The sequence below is a fragment of the Castor canadensis genome, chromosome 17 (genome assembly GCF_047511655.1).
Source record: "Castor canadensis chromosome 17, mCasCan1.hap1v2, whole genome shotgun sequence".
NCBI lineage: Eukaryota > Metazoa > Chordata > Mammalia > Rodentia > Castoridae > Castor > Castor canadensis.
Window position 1 is genome coordinate 3,954,015 of NC_133402.1, and position 19,452 is coordinate 3,973,466.

A 19,452-nucleotide genomic window follows, 5' to 3' on the forward strand; every position below is an offset into this window, starting at 1 on the left:
CATCCTTTCAGTCCCTTCTCTGGGTCTCACAGCTTGGGTTACACACATCTCAGTGTGTGCAGGCACCCCTCCAAACAGGCTCCTGGAGTTCCCTCAGTGTGTTCTTAATGCTGCTAACATACTCTGTGACCATCCTTCCAGTGGTCACAGGTCTTTCTGTGTCATGTTGGTGTGACTGTTTTATGGACTGCTGAATGGCATTCCAAAGCATCTGTTAAAACCTTTTTTAAGTTGGTGCTGCTGAGTTTTTTCTTTGTTGTCTTGCTGTAGTTGGTTATCTGGTTCCCGGTCTGTGTGGTGGTTAGCATCGGTTAGGCCTCTCCCTGCTCCTCCCTGAAGTCCCAGGGCAGCTGGACTGGACTCCTGACTCTGGATGTCTCCCTAGGGAGGAGTTGCCTGGCCGCCTTTGTGGCTTTGAGGCTGTGGGCCTCAGGAAGGGCACAGATCCATGCTGCTTGAGAAGCCCAGAATTCCTACTTGGGGCCCTAGGATGGACCCTTACAGGCTCAGCTACCCGGAAGTCCCTGTTTCTCATACATACCCTGAGCCTTCCTCACAGGCACAGTCACCATGGTTGCCTGGGTCTTCCCATGAAGAGCGCAGCAGGGCACTGTGGACAGTCATCAGGTCAGGAAGGATGGGAGAGGCTGCACTCCTACTTTTCCTCCAGCACGGTAGTGGGCTCAGCTTTTGAAGCTGACAGGATCTGGAACCTTCCAGTCCTTTCCTCATAAGGGAACTGTGAATCCAGGGTCTGAGTGTGCCAGGGATGTGATGGGAACCCGTTACAGTCTCAGTCCTCATGACACAAATGAAATAACGCAGATCCACATGGAGTTTTAAACCATGGTCAAGTGCTCCAATCCCAGTAGCAGATTATCAGTGAATTTTTGTATGTTAGGTGATATGGTTAACTATAAAGAAGTCTTAACTCATGGTTGTTAGTTACCACAGCGAGCCGAATAAAATCAGACTCTTCAGAAGTTAACCTAATGGTACTGAAGTGTACTTTTAAATTTAACCTCCGTTAACTAAGCATTTTTTTCTTTGTGGTAGGGTCTACCTTCTGCTTTCCTGGAAAGGATAAAATTATATCATTTGAGTCCATTTCAAGTTTTTTGTTGTTTGTTTGCTTATTTTTTTTGCAGCTTAAAATTAAAATGTCAAGTAAAAAAAACAGACTGATCGGTGCCAAGATGAAAACGCTCATGGGGCTGGGATTGGGGGTGTGGTTCCCACAGTACGCGGGGCTTTCGCTTCTGTAACAAATGCCACCAGCAGTGGCTTAAAGCCACAGACTGTGTTCCCTTCAGTTACTGAGGCCAGAGGCAGAGATCAAACCCTCCTAGGGTCATGTTTCCCCAAAGGCTAGAGGGAGTCCTTCTTGCCTCTCTCTTAGCCTCTGGAGGTTTCCACCTGTTCCTTGGCATCCTAGTCTGGTATTCATATGCCTCCAGTCTCTGCTGGCATTGTCACCTGGCTTTCTCCCACTCTGTGCACCTGCGTCTAGCCTTCTTCTCTTTGTCTTATAAAGACACTGTTGCTGGATTTGGGGCCACCCTAATCTGCAGGACCACGTTAAACTAATTACACCTGCAATGACCCACTTCCAAACAAAGTCATGGGCGCAGGCATGGGGGTGGGACATAGCAGGTCTCTATGGGAAACATGGTTCGGCCCTACAGAAGGAAAGGACACTGGAGCTGTAAACTGGCGACTGAGTCTGTGAGCAGGGAGATGAGCCAGCAGGGAGTTGTGGCTGCTGGTGTGCAGAGGCTGGTGGGCTGCCTAGAAGGACCGAGGCCAGCATGCTGGGAACACAGGGCCGCTGCTGGCTGTACTCAGATGGAGCCTTTCTCCGCCTGGGCTTCTGGGCTGCACATGTTCCCACTGGGCCGAGATGAGCTCCATAACGTACAATTGTGTTTCCTTTTTTTAAACAGGAAACTACTTTGCTTCGCACTTCTTCATGGGAGGTGAGAAATTTGACACCCCCCACCCTGAAGGTTACCTCTTTGGAGAGAACATGGATTTGAACTTCCTGGGCAGCCGCCCAGTCCAGGTGAGTCTTGGGTAGGGTTGGCTTGTGGCCAACACTAGGTAGTGGAGGCCCCTGCCCAGCCATTTGTGAGGGTGAGCAGGCACCAAGGTGCCCCACACGGACAGGCAGATCTCCTCAGGGCTGTCCCTGAGCAGAGCTGGAAGTGGGCATGGGACTCAGAATGGTTGTGTCCTGGCGCTGCCCCTTAGAGCCCCGGCCCTTAGAGGCCGGGGCTGGGTCACTGAGGGACAGAGCAGCCAGTATTGGATGGGTGCATCCAGGCTGCATGGGCTGCAGAAAGTTGGAGCTGATTCCAGGGCTCTTGATGACTCTTTAAAAAGCAGCAAGAACATCCACACTCCAGAGAGCAGTGGCAAGAGATGTGATTCTGTGGAAAAGCATAAATGGCTGGTAGATATTTTTCACTAGTTGCCAGAAAAGGGCATGTTTAGGTATAGCTGCCCATACGTTCAGCACACATTTGGTACCTGCCGTGTGCCCAGGGCAGTCAAACCCTGCCCCTGTTCCCTAGTGGGGGGTGGAAAGTATGGGAGAAAGCACACAGCCCCCCATCATGGGCAAGCAGAAGGGGGTGTTAGGAGGCAGAGGGTTATGCATGGCTGGGGGTGGCTGGGCCAGGATGTGTTGGCTAGGAAGGTGGTGGTCTTGTTATGGGAGTCTCAAACAGAGACATGGGACACCAAAGCTTTTCAGGAAGCAGTATGTACTAGTGCGCTCAGCGGATTTACATCCAAAGGCTGAGCCCCGAGAACAAAAGGGTCTCACCTTGTATACCCTCACAAGCAGGTTACAGAAGCAAAAAGCAAGGTTTATCCCATATATTGTTCCATGCAACTCTGTTGGCTCCTTCACCCCCAGTGCTATGTGACCCTCTTCACGTTTAGATTTTTAAAGTTTTCTCTCTCTGCTATGCCATCCCCTCCCCCATGCTACTTTATCAGAACACAGACTTGCTTGTTTCTTTCTTTTTCTTTTCTGGCCCTCCTCTCTGCTATGTTTATTCCTCTCTTTGATGCTCAGACCCACCTAGGGCCAGAGAGCATTATCTTGATTTAGGGGTTTGTATTTTTATAGCATCATTACATCATTTTTTCCTCTCTATAGTGCACTCTATAATGGTCCTGATGGACCATAATACCAAGGAAACCAGGCAGGGTGACATCAAACATGGCTCCCAAGACAAGACTCATCACCCCGCTTTCCATGGCAAATGTAGCCTACATTGTTTTTTTACTCTGGGACTTTTAGTATCACTTACCAGCAACCTCGCAAACCTTGGGAGTATATGAGCCGATGTAACACCTGACCTGTTAGTGGGTGAGTGATACAAAGTATGGCTGTGTGGAGGTCCAACAATGGCTCTCTTATAACTCTCAGTACATGGGAGAAACCTTGCAAGGGCCAGCCCAAAAGGTAAGAGTCCAAGTGTCTCGCGAAAAGCAGGGCTGTGTCCCATATTCGAGCTTCTGCGGTGCATAGACTAGTCAGCTTCTGGAGTGACTAGAGCAGGTCTGTTGTCCTGTTGTTTGTGGTCCCCTGTTGTCTCCTGGGAAGTGGGGTCCTGCCAAGAAAGGGTGCATATGATCCGGAGGGTGGTCTTACATGGTAAGGCTAGGTCAGGGGCACACTCCCAACTGGGAGAGGCTGACTTTACTTGGCTGTGGTGGATCCAGGGAGCAAATTTTTGCTACTTTAACTGCAGTGGGGATAGACAAGATAACAAAAAAAGGGCCCCTCCAATGGGGTTTTAATGCTTGGACATTTTTTTTTTTTTTTTACCCAGATACTATCTTTCTTTTTTTTAAAACTGAGTAGAATTACCATGGCAACAATATTTTACCAGTATATATGTCCAAAAAATGTGTTGTTTAAAAAAAGTTAAAATCACCATCTTTAAGTATCAAAGGACATCTTTAGAGCCAGTAAAAATAGTCATTTTGTCTCTTTAAGTAGAAGACCCTATCTAAAAAATATGAGTTTGTGTCTGGAAGGGCTTTAATGCCAGATAGCCACACATGCATAAGAACCATTTTCTCAGTTCTCTTGGCCTTGGCTATTTTTGAGAGGTCTGGCATGAGTGACTCCATTTGAACTCTGACAGAATTCCCCCCTTATCTCCAAACTGCTTGTCTCTGAGCAGTCTCCTCTGAAGATCTTTCTCCCATCCAAGAACTAATCAGGCCCAACCTTGCTTAGCTTCCGAGACCAGACGAGATAGGGTACGTTCGGAGTGGTAAGGCCATAGACTGAAGATCTTTCTCGATTGGTCATTTTCTTCCCTCATGAGGACTTACTCTTTCCTGAATTTTGTTTGTTTGGTTTTGGTCCCACGTCGGGGTGGGAAATAATGAGCAGTTTAGGTGGGAGTCAGTGCCAACTAGACCCTTTTGGCCAAATTTAAGCAATAAATAAGCTTAGAAGGAGTGGCTCTCAGGCAGAGGGCTTTTAGACAAGGAGAATACAAAACAAAATCCAGCAAAAGCAGGTGTCTAAAAAGCTAACCTGGTTGACACATAAGCACTTGTTAGAGTCATTTTTTATGGACTTGATCGTAAATGCCCCAGAAGGATCAGAACTGTAATGACAAAAACTTAAAAGGGCCATGGTTAAAATTCTGATGGACAATTTAGCAACTAACAGAACAGTATCTCAGTACCATTAGCTTTTTGTTACTGTGTTTATCTAAATTTTATATTTTAGAAAGCTTGAAAAACATATACTTGAAGAAATATACATATACTTGAAAAACATAAATATATTTAGTATACAGGAACCAGCAACAGTATCACAGCTCTATAGTTCAGTTGTTGCTCTTGAAGTAAAACCTTAGATTTTTTTCATCAGTTGTGGGGAGAACAGTGTCAGTGACCCCAAATAGCCCAGTCATAGGCACATGTAGGGTATTGACTGCATTAGAATCACCCATCACAACAGTTGTTTAACCATGAGGTCATCTAGAAAATTTTTTACATAAACAAACTTATAAATGAACATGACTCAGTTACCTTAGTAGTTAAAACCCTGACAAAATCACCAGAGAACACAGGTAAATGTTTGTGGGGACTAAGTGTGGAATTAGGAAACATAGTGGCCAAGAACCATGGCTCAGATGTTGATAAGGGATCACATCCCAGATTGTTGACATCAACACATGGCATGTGACATACAGCAGGATCCCACCAACCTGTAGTCAGTGGAGCCCCCTAAAATAACAGGCCCAGTCTGGCCATCCCAGGCCAAAAATTCCCTCTGCCTGCCATGTGGAAGGAGTAGGACTAACACCTCCACTCTGTTGACTCCAATGAAAACTGGAGGTCTTGACTTCCAGTGTAGTATTCCTTTTTAAGGTTTTATTTATTTATTTATTTTTATCCTATCTGGAGGGTGTACTTTGGCTTTGCTTTACATAAGTAAATCTGTCTCAATGTATATCAGCGCAGCAGCACTCCCTGTGCTCAGCTGCCTCTTGTCTCTCTGTGTTTGAGTAAATTCTTGGTGTCTTGACAAATTTGTGGATTAACCTGTAGTACCAAAAATTCCTGATAGTTATCGTGACAAAACAGAAACCATTTTTAAGAGTTTTTTTTAATGTTATTAAGAACAATGTATTTTTAAGATAGCCCTATTGTTACGAGCTTAGAGAATTAAGTTTTAGTTTAACATCAGTACGTAAAATTTTGACCTTATAAAACCTTTAATGTAACTGGATTTTAGTCACCTCAATCACTTATATAAGCATTTATAAGCTCCATCTTTTTTATGACAACTTACTATGTACCTTTATGACAACCTTTTTTGTATCCTCTGGGGGAGCTTGTCTTTATCATTTTTTTTTTAATTTAAAAGTAGTTTTTTAACCTTTTACTTTTAAAAACCCTATCCTTAATACCTTATATATGTATTTTTGTTACTTGTTAAAAATAACTCATAAACCCTTTTAACTTAGAGCCTTATATTTGTATGAAAAAAAAAACCCAGAAAGCAACCTTAAAATTATTTTTTGTATAAAAACAATTTATAGACAGCCCATTTGTTATGAGACCCATGTATTATAAGAGAATTAAATCTGGGTTTTGATGGACAGGGGCTGGCTGGAGGCCCTCTTTCTAAGGAGACACTGAACACTGTTCCCAGGGCTGCTGTACCCTCAGGCCTGATACGCATCCTATAGGATGTTTCCGGGCTAGTTTAGCCTTGGAGCAGCTGGTTGACATGAAACCTTTGTGCTCAGAACACCTTGCAGGCCAGAGGCTGGGGCTAAGTGCTGCATGCTTTCCTCCTGGGGACCCGTTGCCTACAGGTCTGGGTTTTTTTGTTTTGTTTTGTTTTGTTTTTTTTGTGGGGCAGGGGGGTTTGAACTAAGGGCTTCATGAGTGCTAAGCAGGCACTCTACTACTTGAACCACATACCTACAGCCACTACAGATCTGTTTTTATCTTCTTCTTCTTTGGGATCTCTGAGGATCCACCTGCAGTTGTGGGAAATGGCATAGAGCTGTCCTCGCACTTTCACAGGACTTCGTTTTCCCCTGTGACACCATCCTGTCAAGCCCAGCACAATGTCCTAGGCAGGGAACAGAATTGGATACATTCATGTTTTCTGTGCACTTGGGTGTGGGTGGGTATGTACATGTGACCTTCCCAGACCCTTTTGGACATATTGTGGTACGGATCGACTGTCTTCTTGGGTCCTACACCAGGAGCATGGCCTGAGAGCCCAACCCTGGCCACTTCCCCCTGGGATCCTACTGTCCAAGTGAGTTGCTTAGAATCTGGCCTGGAGTTGGGGACTATGGCCAGATCACTTGGGGCAGAGCCAGTCCTAGCCTACGTGCTGGTGTGTGGCTGTGATTTCCTTCAGTGAAATGAGAGTATCAGAAGTCATACGCCCAGAGTCCAACACAGCCCCTCATGTGGGGCCAGAGTTCGGAATGACTATTGGGGTTGTAAGCACTACTCCAGACCCCTTCTGCTCCCCAGGGAGACACCAGGGGTCGCTGTGTGTTTTTCCCTTCTAGTTTCCCTACGTCACTCCCGCCCCCCATGAGCCAGTGAAGACGCTGAGGAGCTTGGTGAACATTCGTAAAGATTCCCTCCGGCTTGTGAGGTAGCCCTGTCCCACCCTGCTGTGGGAGGTGTGTAGGGGGCCAGTTCTTCCTCCTGTGTGGAGACAGAGGCTGGAGCAGGACCTTGATCCTTCAAACCAGGGGTTCTCACTGGGTGGTTGTGCCTCAGGACACCAGGCATTTAATGGGTCTGTGGATATCACTGCTTTTAATGTACGGAGGCCCCAGAGCTGCTCAGCATCAATGGCACACACAGTGACCCACAGCCATGGTCTAGCCCAGGTGTCAGAAGCTGGTGAAGCTGTTTTAAACCTATGAGACTCAGGCCGCAGCCGTCCCCTCTTCTCTGTGGGCTGTAAGAAAGGATTTCAGACTGAGTGTTGGGCCTTGTACAAACAGGGAATGGTCTCCGTTTTTGCTAGAGAGCTCTGGCAGGCCGTGATCCCTGACCCACTCACTTTTGCCTGCCTTGATCAGGTACAAAGACGATGCTGACAGCCCCACTGAGGATGGTGACAAGCCCCGGGTGCTCTACAGCCTGGAGTTCACCTTCGATGCAGACGCCCGAGTGGCCATCACCATCTACTGCCAGGCAGTGGAGGAGTTCCTGAACGGCATGGCAGTGTAAGTCCCGGTGCAGCTGGGGCTCCACCCATGTGAGCCTTCCATCTCTACTCCTGACTGCAGGGAAAATCTGTTTGCACTCAGCACTTCCCTTTTTTCCTCCTTTCCCTCCTTCTCCTCCCTCTCCTTCCCTCCCCACCCCTCCCTCCCTCCCCTCTCTTTCTTGCGATATCAAGGATGGACCTCAGGGCCTTGCATGTGCTGAGCAGTGCTCCAGCACTGGACCACCCCCCCCCCCCCGCTTGGGATTTTTATGGAGGCTTCATTGATTATTAATAGTCTGCAACCCCTCTCCCCTCAGAGCTTCTGATCACGGCTTGGTCTTTCTGGTGACCAGCCGGTCCCCTTCATGAACCTACTTGGAGCTGCCTTCTAGGTAGGATCCATCACCCAGGATTTTCCAAGGCATTGGGAGCTCTGTGCTGGGAACCTGAGGCAGAGGCCAAATGCATTTTTTTTTGTTTTGTTTTGGCGGTACTGGGGTACAGGGCCTCACGCTTGCTAGGCAAGCACTCTGACACTTGAGCCACTCCACCAGCCCTTTTTGTTCTGGATGTTTTTGAGATAGGGTCTTGAGATCTATTTGCCCAGGCTGGCTTTGAACAGCAATTCTCCTGATCTCTGCCTCCTGAGTAGCTAGGATTACAGGTGTGAGCCACCAGCGCCCAGAGAGATGCATATTTTTTATTATGTCACAATTACAAATGTGTGATCTTGGAGATTTTACTTAAAATAAAGGTCCTGTTGACTCCATAAATTTATAATCTGCTACTTTAGCAAGACCACAGCAGGGCTGCTCCAGCTGCAATGCCATCTGTAGGCCTGTGTGACCTTAGGGAAGAAATGTGGTCACATCCTTCTCACCTTGGAGAAGACCCCTCGGAGGGCAGGTTTGGGTATGGGCACTAAGAGCTGAGGCTTTTAATTCTGCCCTCCCTGTATTCACCAACTGGCTTAGGGCATGTGACTGCTTGTGCCTCAGTTTCTTCAGCTCAGAATGAGGGTGGCTGGAACTTCCCCCTCATGTTTGGCATACCCCTCACACACCCCTCAGACATAAAGGCCACATAATGAGCGCTCAAAGCTAGCTGCTATTAGAAGTGGGGCTTCCTAGGAAACTTGTCATCAGGCAAGGCCACTGCATGCCTATCCTTCCCCTCCTGGAGTCAGGACCTGGATTTTGGACAGGCAGCAGGTTTCCTCCTTGAGGAGCAGCTGGTGCCCTTTGTAGACTTTTTTCCTTGAGGCTACACCCAGACTCAAACACTGAGTTAGCATTTTTAGTGACACAGAGCAATGCATGAATCCATGCAATTACCCTTAGCAGGGAATTGGAAGTCCCAGGAGTATTTGGGGTGCTAGGTTTTCCTCACACCCCACAAGTTGTGGGGTGAGCCAGTGCAGTACCCATGGGCTTCCTAAACAGGCTGCAGTGACAGCTGGGAGGGGGTCCTGTGGTTTCTTTTTCTTTTTTTTTTTTTTTTTTGTGGTACTGGGGTTGGAACTCAGGGTCTATACCTTGAACCACTCCACCAGTCCTTTTTCGTGATGTGATTTTTCGAGATAGAATCTCACAGATTATTTGCTGGGGCTGGCTTTGAACTGCAGTCCTCCTCATCTCTGCCCCTGAGTAGCTAGGATTCCGGCACCTGGCTCTGTGGTTTCTTGAATTGTCCTTCAGCTCAGCTGGCACAGTGGAGGAGCCTTGGGTTCTGGAAAGGTGCCTAGGGAGAGGCTGCCCCAGAGGGGCCGAGGGCCAGAGTCAGGTGGGCCTGGTAAGGGAGAGTGCCCCCCCCCCAGCTCTGCTGTTCCAGCACATTCTGTGAGACCTGCTGGAGGACAGGGTCCTGCTGCCACCAGAGAGGCTGGAAAAGCAGCAGAGGGTCAGCAGGGTGTGGCTGCTCCTGGGCTGTGTCCCAGACCCCTGCAGGACAGATGGCAATAGAAATGCCACACTGTTGCCTTCCTTGGAGCTGGCACGAGGCCTGCTCCCCTCCTGGTTTGCTGGCTCATGTATTGCCAGAAGCCAATCCAGGACAGAAACAGGGAGGCTCTGGGTCCAGAGGTCGGACCTGGCCAGCCAGACTGCTCTGTCCTTCCAAGTTATAGGATAGGTAACCCTCTTGCTCCTTACCTGGCCCCCTTCCAACTTCCCAACCAGGAAACTGAGGCCCAGACAGGTGGATCCAGGGTCCCACAGCTTGTAAGAGAGAAGCCATGTCTACCACAAGCAGCGTCCCAGGCTGGCCCTTTCACAGCAGCAGAGGCCAAGACGTCCGTGGAGATCCTTCTCGTACGGTGCACACAGTAGCCATCACCTGGCCTCCCAGGCTCTTGAGAGTAGAGTGTCCTTTGTTCTGGAGACCCAGAGAGGCCTCAGGACAGTGTGGGGGTAGAGCACAGGGAGGATTCTGAATGGGGGAAGACACCAGAGTTTATGGAGATGGGAAATGGTGTGTCCTAGAACCCAGCCCTGCTTTCTGGGATGTGCACATCCTCGCAGATGTGCTTGTTCATGGACAGAGGATGGGCCACAAGCAGCACTGGAAAGCTAGTGGAGGCCCCTGGCATCCCTTGGGGGACTCTGAGTGATTCAGTAAAACTGTAGTGGAGCCATGAGGTGCTTTAGGGAGCATGGCACGTCCTATGTGGAGGTGGTGGGATAGCTGCAGAACAGGAAAGAGCAAAGTGTAATAATGGGTTGCTACCTGGATGTTGATAAGCAGACCTTCTCTGGGTGGCCACAAGTGTGCATCCTAGGAGCCATACATGGGCCTTTGCTGTGGCCCAGGGGCTGGGAGCAAGTGTGAGATGGAGAGGAATGCTGTGTTCACATTTATTAGAAAAAAGTAACAAAACCCCAACATCCAGTGGGCAGGCATCCCATGTCTGGGAAGGTAGCAGAGGTATCAGGCAGGTGTGGGCTCTGGGAGAGAATTGTCACCAGATGTGACTGGGCAGAGCTGCATGGCCAGCAGAGTGAGGCAGCCCTTGGAAGAACTTAGACATCCTAGCTAGGTGGGCCCTTCCTAGTCCCCACCAGAGAGGGCTGGGACCCTGCTATTGGATCCCTAAAAGACAAATGGGTGCAGCCGTGGTGGACATTGGGAAGGAGGGAGGCGGAAAGCTTGGCACGGCCGGTGACTCCGCAGCAGTCTTATCACTCTCCTGCTCTCAGGTATAGCCCCAAGAGCCCTGCCCTGCAGTCAGAGACTGTGCACTACAAGAGGGGCGTGAGTCAGCAGTTCTCCCTGCCGTCCTTCAAGATCAACTTCTCTGAGTGGAAGGATGATGAGGTAACTGCTGCAGCCCTTCCTCCCGTGTTCTCTCCCATCTGCCCGACTTCTCACCCCTTGGGTGGTGCCGCATAGTGGGGCCTATAGATCGGACTCCCCCGGCCCTGGGAGGCACTGGGAATGACTGCCTGGGTCCGTGTCCTGGGCTGGATGTGCCCAGGGACAGAAGAGCAAGATGTGGGTTGCCGTTAGCAGTTTGGGTGAATGAAGGCCAATCCAGGAGCACGTTACTCCAGCACTGGGCTTTGTGTGAAGACGGGGACTCCCTTCGCTGTTGCTGGGCTCCAGGACAGTAGCGTGCATCCCTTCACCCCTTGTACTTTGTTACTTTTGCCACAAAGCCAGGCTGACCTTGAACTCCCGAGTGCGGGATTATCGTGGTGAGCCACTACGCTGGCCCTGGCTTATTGTCAGTCCTCTTCTGACTCGCATCTTGGACTTCTTTGCATGTCATACTCACTAGTCTCCTCCAGAGCCCTTTGTGCGCTGCGGCCTGAGTGGCTTCTCTGCTAGTTCTCCCTGCTGTTCCTCGGGCTTTTGTTATTTTACTCAGAGCCTCCTTTGCCTTAGTTTTCAATGTCTATCCAACTGGATCTTGCAGAAACCTTTGGCTGGGGCTCAGTTATAACTAACCACTGGGGCTGCCCAAAGCCTGAGAACTCAGCTGTGACTCATGCTGGGGCAGCTGTCTTGTCACCTTCCTGACCTGGGTGGCTGCTTTCCCTGAGAAGGTCCTGTCCTTCCATACAGAGGAAATAAATGTCTGCTCAGACTCCCTTTGCTGGGTGGAAGTTTATGCTCTCCCACCACCACTTATCTGGTCCTAGGCCACACTTTTTGCACATGTCTTGGGGGTCATGTGCCAAATTTTTACACATGCTACATGAATAAATTTTGAGAATATCATGCTCAGTGAAAGAAACCAGGCACAAAAGGACAAATACTGTTTGATTTCACTTGTAGGACATGTTCAGAACAGGTAAATGCACAGAGACAGAAGTAGGTAGATGAGTTGTTGCCAGGGACTAAAAGGAAAGGGGTATGGGGGCTTCCTGCCTAATGCTAATAAGAGTTTCTGTTTCTGGTTTTATTTTTTTTTTTTTTGCTGTATGGGGTTTGAACTCAGGGCTTCATGTTTGCTAGGTAGGTGCTCTACCACTTGAGCCACTTCACCAGCCAAGTTTCTGTTTCTGAAAATGGATGGTGGTAATGGTTGTGTGACACTGAGTGTCTTTGATACATTTTGTCCCTGTACCCTCTGAGCTTTACTGACATTATCCTGCTCACTAGCCCTCTCCCTCCAGCTCAGGGAGAGCCTGGTGGCTGTGGCTCCTGACCATTCCCACCTTCCCTTCTCAGCTGAACTTTGACCTGGACCGGGGTGTGTTTCCAGTGGTCATCCAGGCCGTAGTGGATGAAGGAGATGGTGAGAATTGTGGGCCTGTTCCTCAAGTCTGTCCGTCCATCCGTCCATGTCCCGTCCCCCGCCCCGCCCCCCGCCCCTGAGTGGGCCTGTGAGAGGAAGCTGCTGCTGCAGAGTGACGGCTGTGTCATCGCTCAGGACTGTGTGGTTGCCACAGGGTGGGCAGGTTGGAAGACAAGGAGGATGGACTGGGTGAGCTCCCTGTGCCCTGACCACGCTCCCCTCTGTCTCTCTCTCCTTCAGTTGTGGAAGTGACTGGCCATGCTCATGTGCTCTTGGCTGCCTTTGAAAAGGTAAGTACTCTCCTGGCTACTGTGGCCTGGGAGCTGGGGAAGGGGTGACCTTTGGAGACTGTAGGCTGAACATGGGGGCCAGGGCTTGGCGCAGGGCCAAGTGTCAGGCCAGGGCAGTGAAAGATTCCCAGCCCTTCTCTATTCCTAGCAGACTGGTCCTGGAGTTGAGCGTCCTCCCGGGAGGCTCTTCCAAGAGCATTGGGAGTGGTGAGGGTAAGGCCAGCCCTGTAGAGCCCGCCAGCACAGGCCTGATACTCACCTGGAGGCCCTGCCATAGACTAGCTTTTCCTTGGGCTGCAGAGCGATGGTCCAGGTTGTTGCCTCTTCTGGCTATGGCCCTTTCTCATCATGCCTGGTGTCCTCAAGTGCCACACAGTCTCACCTGGCACACTTCCTCTTTGTGCTCTGCCCCTTTTCACACCTGGCTGCAGTGCCCAGACCCAGCAGGGCCAGGCAGGCCTCACTCCCCGCAGGCCTTCCTGGACCCAGTGGGGACATATTCTTACTGTCCTTATGTGTTGGGCATTTGTGAGGGCAGAACTGGCCTCTTGTTTGTGGTGGTAGCCTCAGAGCTGGGCGGGATGCTTGGCTTGCAGTAGGCCCTCAGTGAATAATGGTGGGGTTGAAAAGGGACTGCCACCTGCTAGCATGATCCAAGACCTAGGCGGGTCCCTATTCACTGAGAAGTTGCCGGAGGTCAGGGTGTCCCTGACTGAAGATACCTGTCTACACCCCTTTGACATTTGTCAGCATTCTTCTGAGAATTGTTTTAGCACCGAGTGGGGCCAGTGGACCAAAAGACAGGGACCCCATGAGGAGTGGGTTCAGACTGCTTGTTGTAGGTTCCATCACACCTGTGCCTGCCCTCTTTGGGCCGCTCTCTCCAGTGCACAGCCCAGCTCCTCTGATATGGGTCTTCCCAAAGCACCAAAGCCACTCTGACTTATATTTCCTATGGTGAAACTGGGGCCAGAGTGCCCTGGACAGAGGTTGGCCTCCTCCCTTTTCAACACTCAGCTAGCTGCCAGCCGAGTTTGGCCTTGTCAGAGAGAGGTGACATTTACACGTTTGGTGTAAATGCATGGCCAGGTGCTTCCCATTGAGAGCCCAGTGAAAAACTGCTTGTTCTTCTAGTCCTACGTTCTAGAAATTTCCTTAAGAACCCACCAGGTAATTCTGAGTGCTGGTCTTGGTTGACTCGGAAAGTATAATTAGTGTTGTCTCAAAATCTTGTATCTGATATCGTAATTAACCTTGTTGAACTCTGCATTTCCCTGGACAGTGCTGAATGCATTGATTCTGTTTTGTCTTAACGTTTTTAGTGCTTTGAGCTGTCCTGTGTGCGTGTGCTGTCTTCCTAACTAAATCAGGCCATTGGCACGCAAGAGCTTGTTTGTGTTGATTTCACTGCCACTTCTGGGTGACAGGAGATTCTTGTCCATCTTCAGAGCTTGGCTGAATGGCTTCAACTTAGCTTGAGAGCCACGAGGGAGAGTTGGATTCTTCAGGGAAATCGGCCCAGCAGACTTTGTGTTTAGAGGGTTCTCCAAGTTCTTTTGTTTGGAAGCCAGGCCTGATGACGGTCTGAGCAGTCCTGGCCTGACTCCTTGCCTTTGTGTCTTCAGCAATGGATGTGGGTGGCTGCTAGCTGGCAGAGCAGGAGTGCTTGGAGGCACCAGCTAACCACATTAACCTGTGTTGTTCCCTTACAGCATGTGGATGGCAGCTTCTCTGTGAAGCCTTTAAAGCAGAAGCAAATAGTAAGTGCCAGACAAAATTCATGGCCCCTTTGATTTAAAACACACACACATGTGCACACACCTTCCCAGGCTCCATGCACTGCTCTTCCTGGGCCAACATGGCCATGTGGGAGCTCCACACCTTGAGTCTCTGAGATGTTGGAGTCTCTGTCTTAGGATCGCATACCCACTGAGTACCACAGCCACTCTTGAAGGCCCTGAGTCTTGTCCAGTTTGAACACAGTTCAGCACTTGGTGAATACTTGCTGGATGAGTGGGTGGAAGATGGAAGGACAGACAGGAAACAGCCTTCAGCCTCCTCCTCCCCCATACTCATTGCTGGGACTATGTAGCATTGGGCAGAGATTCCATTGACTGTCAGTGCTTAAAAGAAGGGTGGTGGAAAATCCCAGAATGAGTGGGAGCTGTAGACCGATGCAGCTTCTCTCTGGGTTCATTAATTCCATGTCCTACTCCTGGTGCCTTGGGCCTAAGCGTTGTGAGAAGCTCATGGACTGTGTGAGACCTAGAGAGTAAGACTGACTTTAATACCGTGCTGGGGTCTGTGTTCCAAGGCTGTGCTTAGTAGTTGTCCTGTGAGTAGCTGCCCAGATGCCAAAGATCTCTTTCAAGCCACAGAATGGGACTGGAGTTGGTTAGCTGTTTAAAAGAGAGAAAGACTGAAACTGGTGAGTCCAGACTCCATAGGTACTGGTGGTTAGAGTCCCTGCTGGCAGTTGGGACACTTGTTTTGGGGGAGCCAGCTGGCAGGACCCTGGCTGTTTAGAGGGGTATTGTGGTCTCTGGAACTGTGGGGCCCAAAAGCTGAGGCCTTTAGGTCGGGAGCAAATGGCAGGGAAGGACGCCACCTTGGTGTTTTTGAGACTACAGACTTTTTAATGTCTCACGGAAGGAGATGTGGAAAGTAGCTATGTGGGCATTCATCTGCTGCCTGCATACATTGACTCTGGCCACTCTTGCTGGCTGGTGATGGGTGGGTCCAAAGTGGTTTTTCTCTGGAGGTAGAGATGATGATGGGCAGGATGGCTGGGCTCCCAGCCCTGTTCCTTGTGCTGCTGGAGGGCTAGACACGCATCAGCTTTCCTTGCCCCTTTCCTGGCATCGACCCCCATCCCCAGGGGGCAGGACTGAATAGGCCCCGCAGCCCTGCCACAGCTGCCCTGTGTGTCAAGCTCCGCCACATGTGGAGATGGTGGAGGGCCTTGAGTGGAGGCTCGCCAGGGCCCAGCGCCTCTGTCTGCTTTGCAGGTGGACCGGGTCAGCTACCTGCTGCAGGAGATCTATGGCATCGAGAACAAGAATAACCAGGAGACCAAGGTGTGTCCTTGAGGGCGCCTGCCTGGACTCTAGGCTACCACACACCTGGGTTTCTGTCTGCCTTATGGAAACCCACTCACTGTGGGCGACTTGCCAGGGTCCTTCAGGCCCGGCCCAAGATCCCTGAGGGTTGATGGGAAGGAGCCTTCTTCAGCATGGCCTGGTCTCCCAGCCTCCATCATTTTTCCCTAATTCCTTTTTAGATGTCAGTTTTTGGTATATTTTGTCCTTTTTTCAGCAACTTCTCTGGTTTGTTACCTAAGTCACCATCCAGTTCCCAGGGCAGCCTTGGATCTGGTGACCTCTTCAGCCCCTCCCTTCCTTAGGTGAGCTATGCTGTCCCCTCTTGAACAACTAGGTCCTGCCTCCCTGCAGACAGTGTGTTCTGCAGAGTGGTGGAGGGACTCAATGCTGATGTCCAGGAGCTGTGTTGCCAGACACAGTAATGGCCTAGCAGATCCAGGGCAGGACAGCACAGCATGAAATTGGAACCTGGTTGTCTTCTGCATTTTTTTTTTGGCAGCACTGGGGTTTGAACTCAGGACCTCACGCTTGCTAGGCAAATGCTTTACCACTTGAGCCATTCCATCTGGCCTCTGTATTAGTTTTAAAGGCATTCTGGTATGAACAAATCTGCCACCTGTTTTTTTTAAGCCTCTGAAAGTCACAGGAGCTTCAGTGATTTCTGGTCCAGGACAGCTGGAACCAGCCAGGAGCTGGGAGGCCAGGTCTGGCTGCAGCCGAGCACGCCTTGCTCATCTACGTGCTTTCGCCAGCAGTCGCTGACTGACTGTGAAGGGCTCCATAGTAAACACTTCCGGCTTTATGGGCTGTCTGGTTTCTGTGGCTTCTAGTCAGTGCTGCAGTTGTAGTTGAGAGATGCACGACATGGGCGTGGGTAGGGTCCAGTAAAACTTTACTCACTGAGATGAAGTGGCTTGTTTCCAACCCTTGTTTAAGACTCACTTACTCTCTTTTTTTTTTTTTTTGACCAGCACTGTGGCTTGTGGCTTGAGCTCAGGGCCTCACACTTGCTAGGCAGGTGCTCTAGCATTTGAAATACAGCCCTTTTTTGTGGTTTATTTATTTTTTTTTTTTGGCAGTTCTGGGGTTTGAACTCAGGGCCTACACTTTGAGCCACTCCAACGGCTCTTTTTCCAGATAGGATCTCATGAACTATTTGCCTGGGCTGGCTTCGAACTGCGATCCTACTGATCACTGGCTCCTGAGTAGCTAGGATCACATGCGTGAGACTTTGACTTTTTTCTTGATCCACATGCTGATTTGGCTTCTGCAGGCTGCTATTATTTATTTAATGACAATATTTCCAAGTTAGATTTGATTGTTTTTAAGGTATTGATAGGCTCCCTGACCATTGTAAAGACCTTAGCAGTGCATCTCTTTAGCGTTGTCTATCTATGTCTGAGCAGCAGAAGGTGAGTTCTCATAGCTTGGGTGAGTACTGGCATAGTTGCTCCCCTGTGTGTGAGCTTGGTGCCTGGTAGGGCACCTGAGGGTTCTCCCACCACCAAAAGCCTCTTGCCTTCTGGGTTTCCCTTTGCCATATTTCTCTTGGGGGAGGGGAGATGGCTGATGTCTCAGCTGGGCACAGGAGGGCCTGTTCTGGGTAGCAGCCTTGGGCCCTCAGAAGGCCACTGACCTATAGGCCTTTGTCCCCACAGCCCTCAGATGACGAGAACAGTGACAACAGCAATGAGTGTGTGGTGTGCCTGTCAGACCTGCGGGACACACTGATCCTGCCCTGCCGCCACCTGTGCCTATGCACCTCCTGTGCCGACACACTGCGGTACCAGGCCAACAACTGCCCCATCTGCCGGCTACGTGAGTGCTGCCAGGGCCCTGCACCACAGCAGCCTTGTGCCAGGTTCATCGTGGGGTCTGTCAGTCCCTGTTGACTAAGAGATGAGCGTGCCACCTGTCCTCCATGCAGGGCTAGTTTACATGAGGTTTGCTAGCATAAGCGCAGTCAGGTCCTCAGAGCCACCTCCAGGACAGGTGGGGTTTAGAAGGAAGGGAACAGAAGTGCTCCAGGCACAAGCGTGCAGTGGCACTTGTACCAGGCAAAGGTTGGCCAGGGATAAAATCTGTTTTTGAAGGTTCTGTAGGAAATATTTTGGAAAAATTCAAGTAAGTTGAAAATGGAAGTGTGGTGGGGAAAGCTGAGTACCCAGGCTTTTGTCATGGATCTGAGGAAACTTGCCTCCTCACTCCTGTGCAGTCTTGGCTCATGCTTTTGAACCCACTATCTGAAAGCAGCAGCATGTCACAGTGCTGTCCCCATGCTGTGGAGAGGGGTGGTGGTGTGCATGCATGTGAAGTATGGGTGGTGGTGGTTCCTGAGGCTCATAAGGCAGGTGGTGTACAGATACAGAATATCAGGCCACACAGTCTGGGGACCTGGAGACCAGGAGGAAGGCCAGGGCTGCATGTGGGCTGCGAGCTTAAGCTTGTGCAAGGGGCTGGTGATAGTGGGTTCTCGGACCATGAACCAGGAAGGGTCAGTGTTAGTTGTTCATTGTCTGTCCTGTGTGGACCCCTGTGCTAGCCCTGGCGTCCACAGGGTGCCAAGATGGAGGCAGCACTCCTGTTGCCAGTGACTGGGGTGGCTTCACAAGAAGCCAGCATCCCAGGGATACCCAGCCACTCAAGGCTTCTCCAGGGTTCCCTACTGACCTGGGTTTGGGAAAAGAGGCATGCTGGTGGTTGATGGGCCTCAGCACCAGTCCCCAGTTTTTCCTGGCCTCCTGGAGCTTTCTGGGATTTAGAGTGTGGTGCAAGGGCCAAGGAAGCAAAAACAGGGCAGGAGCAGGTGTGTAGCCTGGCCTGGACCAACTCGGGAAGCTAGGTAGGGCCCTTTCTTTGGGCCCCCATGGGGCTGCAAACATGGAGCTTGTAAACTCTACTTCCAGCCCACAGCTCATGTCTTTCCTCCATGGCTGGTGAATCTGGGATATGGAAGGTTGTGGAGGCTAACTGTCTCAGGAGACTCCAATGCACACAGAAAGGTCCTGTGTGAGGCAGAAGATGGGGAAACTGGGGGACAGAAATCTGGATGTGATGGGTGTGGTCAGAACAGCAGGGCTGAGGAGGCCTGAGGTCAGAAGGGTGGGAAGGAGGGCCCTGGCTGGGCTGGGCTGGGCTGGGCCTGGCCCCAGGTGGGGATCTGAACTCATTGTAGGTGTCAGGACCTGCCAGCTGACCTCTGAAATCTTCAAGTGTGGAGCAGGCCCTGAGGAAGGGTCATCAGGCTTGAGTTAGGGATGGTCTTGTGGCCTTGGGCCTGCCTCTGTGCTGATTTCTTTTCTCTGAGATGCGGGTAGAGGCCTCCTGTTACTGGCTGAAGTCAGAATCTGCCTGTTCTTGGTAGTAAATGAGGGTGGTACTGCAAAGTGCAAACCCAGAAGGAAATGCTGCCAACCTGCAACCTGTCCCAGCCACCCTCAATGCCAGGCCACAGCTTCTTCCTTCACTTGTCTTTTTTGCTCCTGTTTTGTGGCCTGTTTGTCATGAATGCATGGCAGTTACCTTCACCTACCATATCCCAGCAACATCACTTCATTGTTGCTATTGTGGGCACAGAGTGTGCTATCG

The 19,452-nt window shown here is 50.4% G+C and overlaps 1 protein-coding gene across 2 annotated transcripts in view; it reads left to right on the plus strand.

The window, feature by feature from the left end:
- Nucleotides 1-19,452, plus strand: part of Mgrn1 (mahogunin ring finger 1) — a 44,360-nt gene that overhangs the window by 12,135 nt on the left and 12,773 nt on the right. For both annotated transcript variants that reach the window (XM_020176068.2, XM_020176069.2), the window contains exons 2-10: nt 1,944-2,062; nt 7,080-7,168; nt 7,605-7,751; nt 10,930-11,047; nt 12,407-12,473; nt 12,714-12,763; nt 14,476-14,523; nt 15,772-15,840; nt 17,523-17,682. In XM_020176068.2, the coding sequence (XP_020031657.1) occupies nt 1,944-2,062; nt 7,080-7,168; nt 7,605-7,751; nt 10,930-11,047; nt 12,407-12,473; nt 12,714-12,763; nt 14,476-14,523; nt 15,772-15,840; nt 17,523-17,682 (867 nt within the window). The remainder of the gene's footprint in view (nt 1-1,943; nt 2,063-7,079; nt 7,169-7,604; nt 7,752-10,929; nt 11,048-12,406; nt 12,474-12,713; nt 12,764-14,475; nt 14,524-15,771; nt 15,841-17,522; nt 17,683-19,452) is intronic.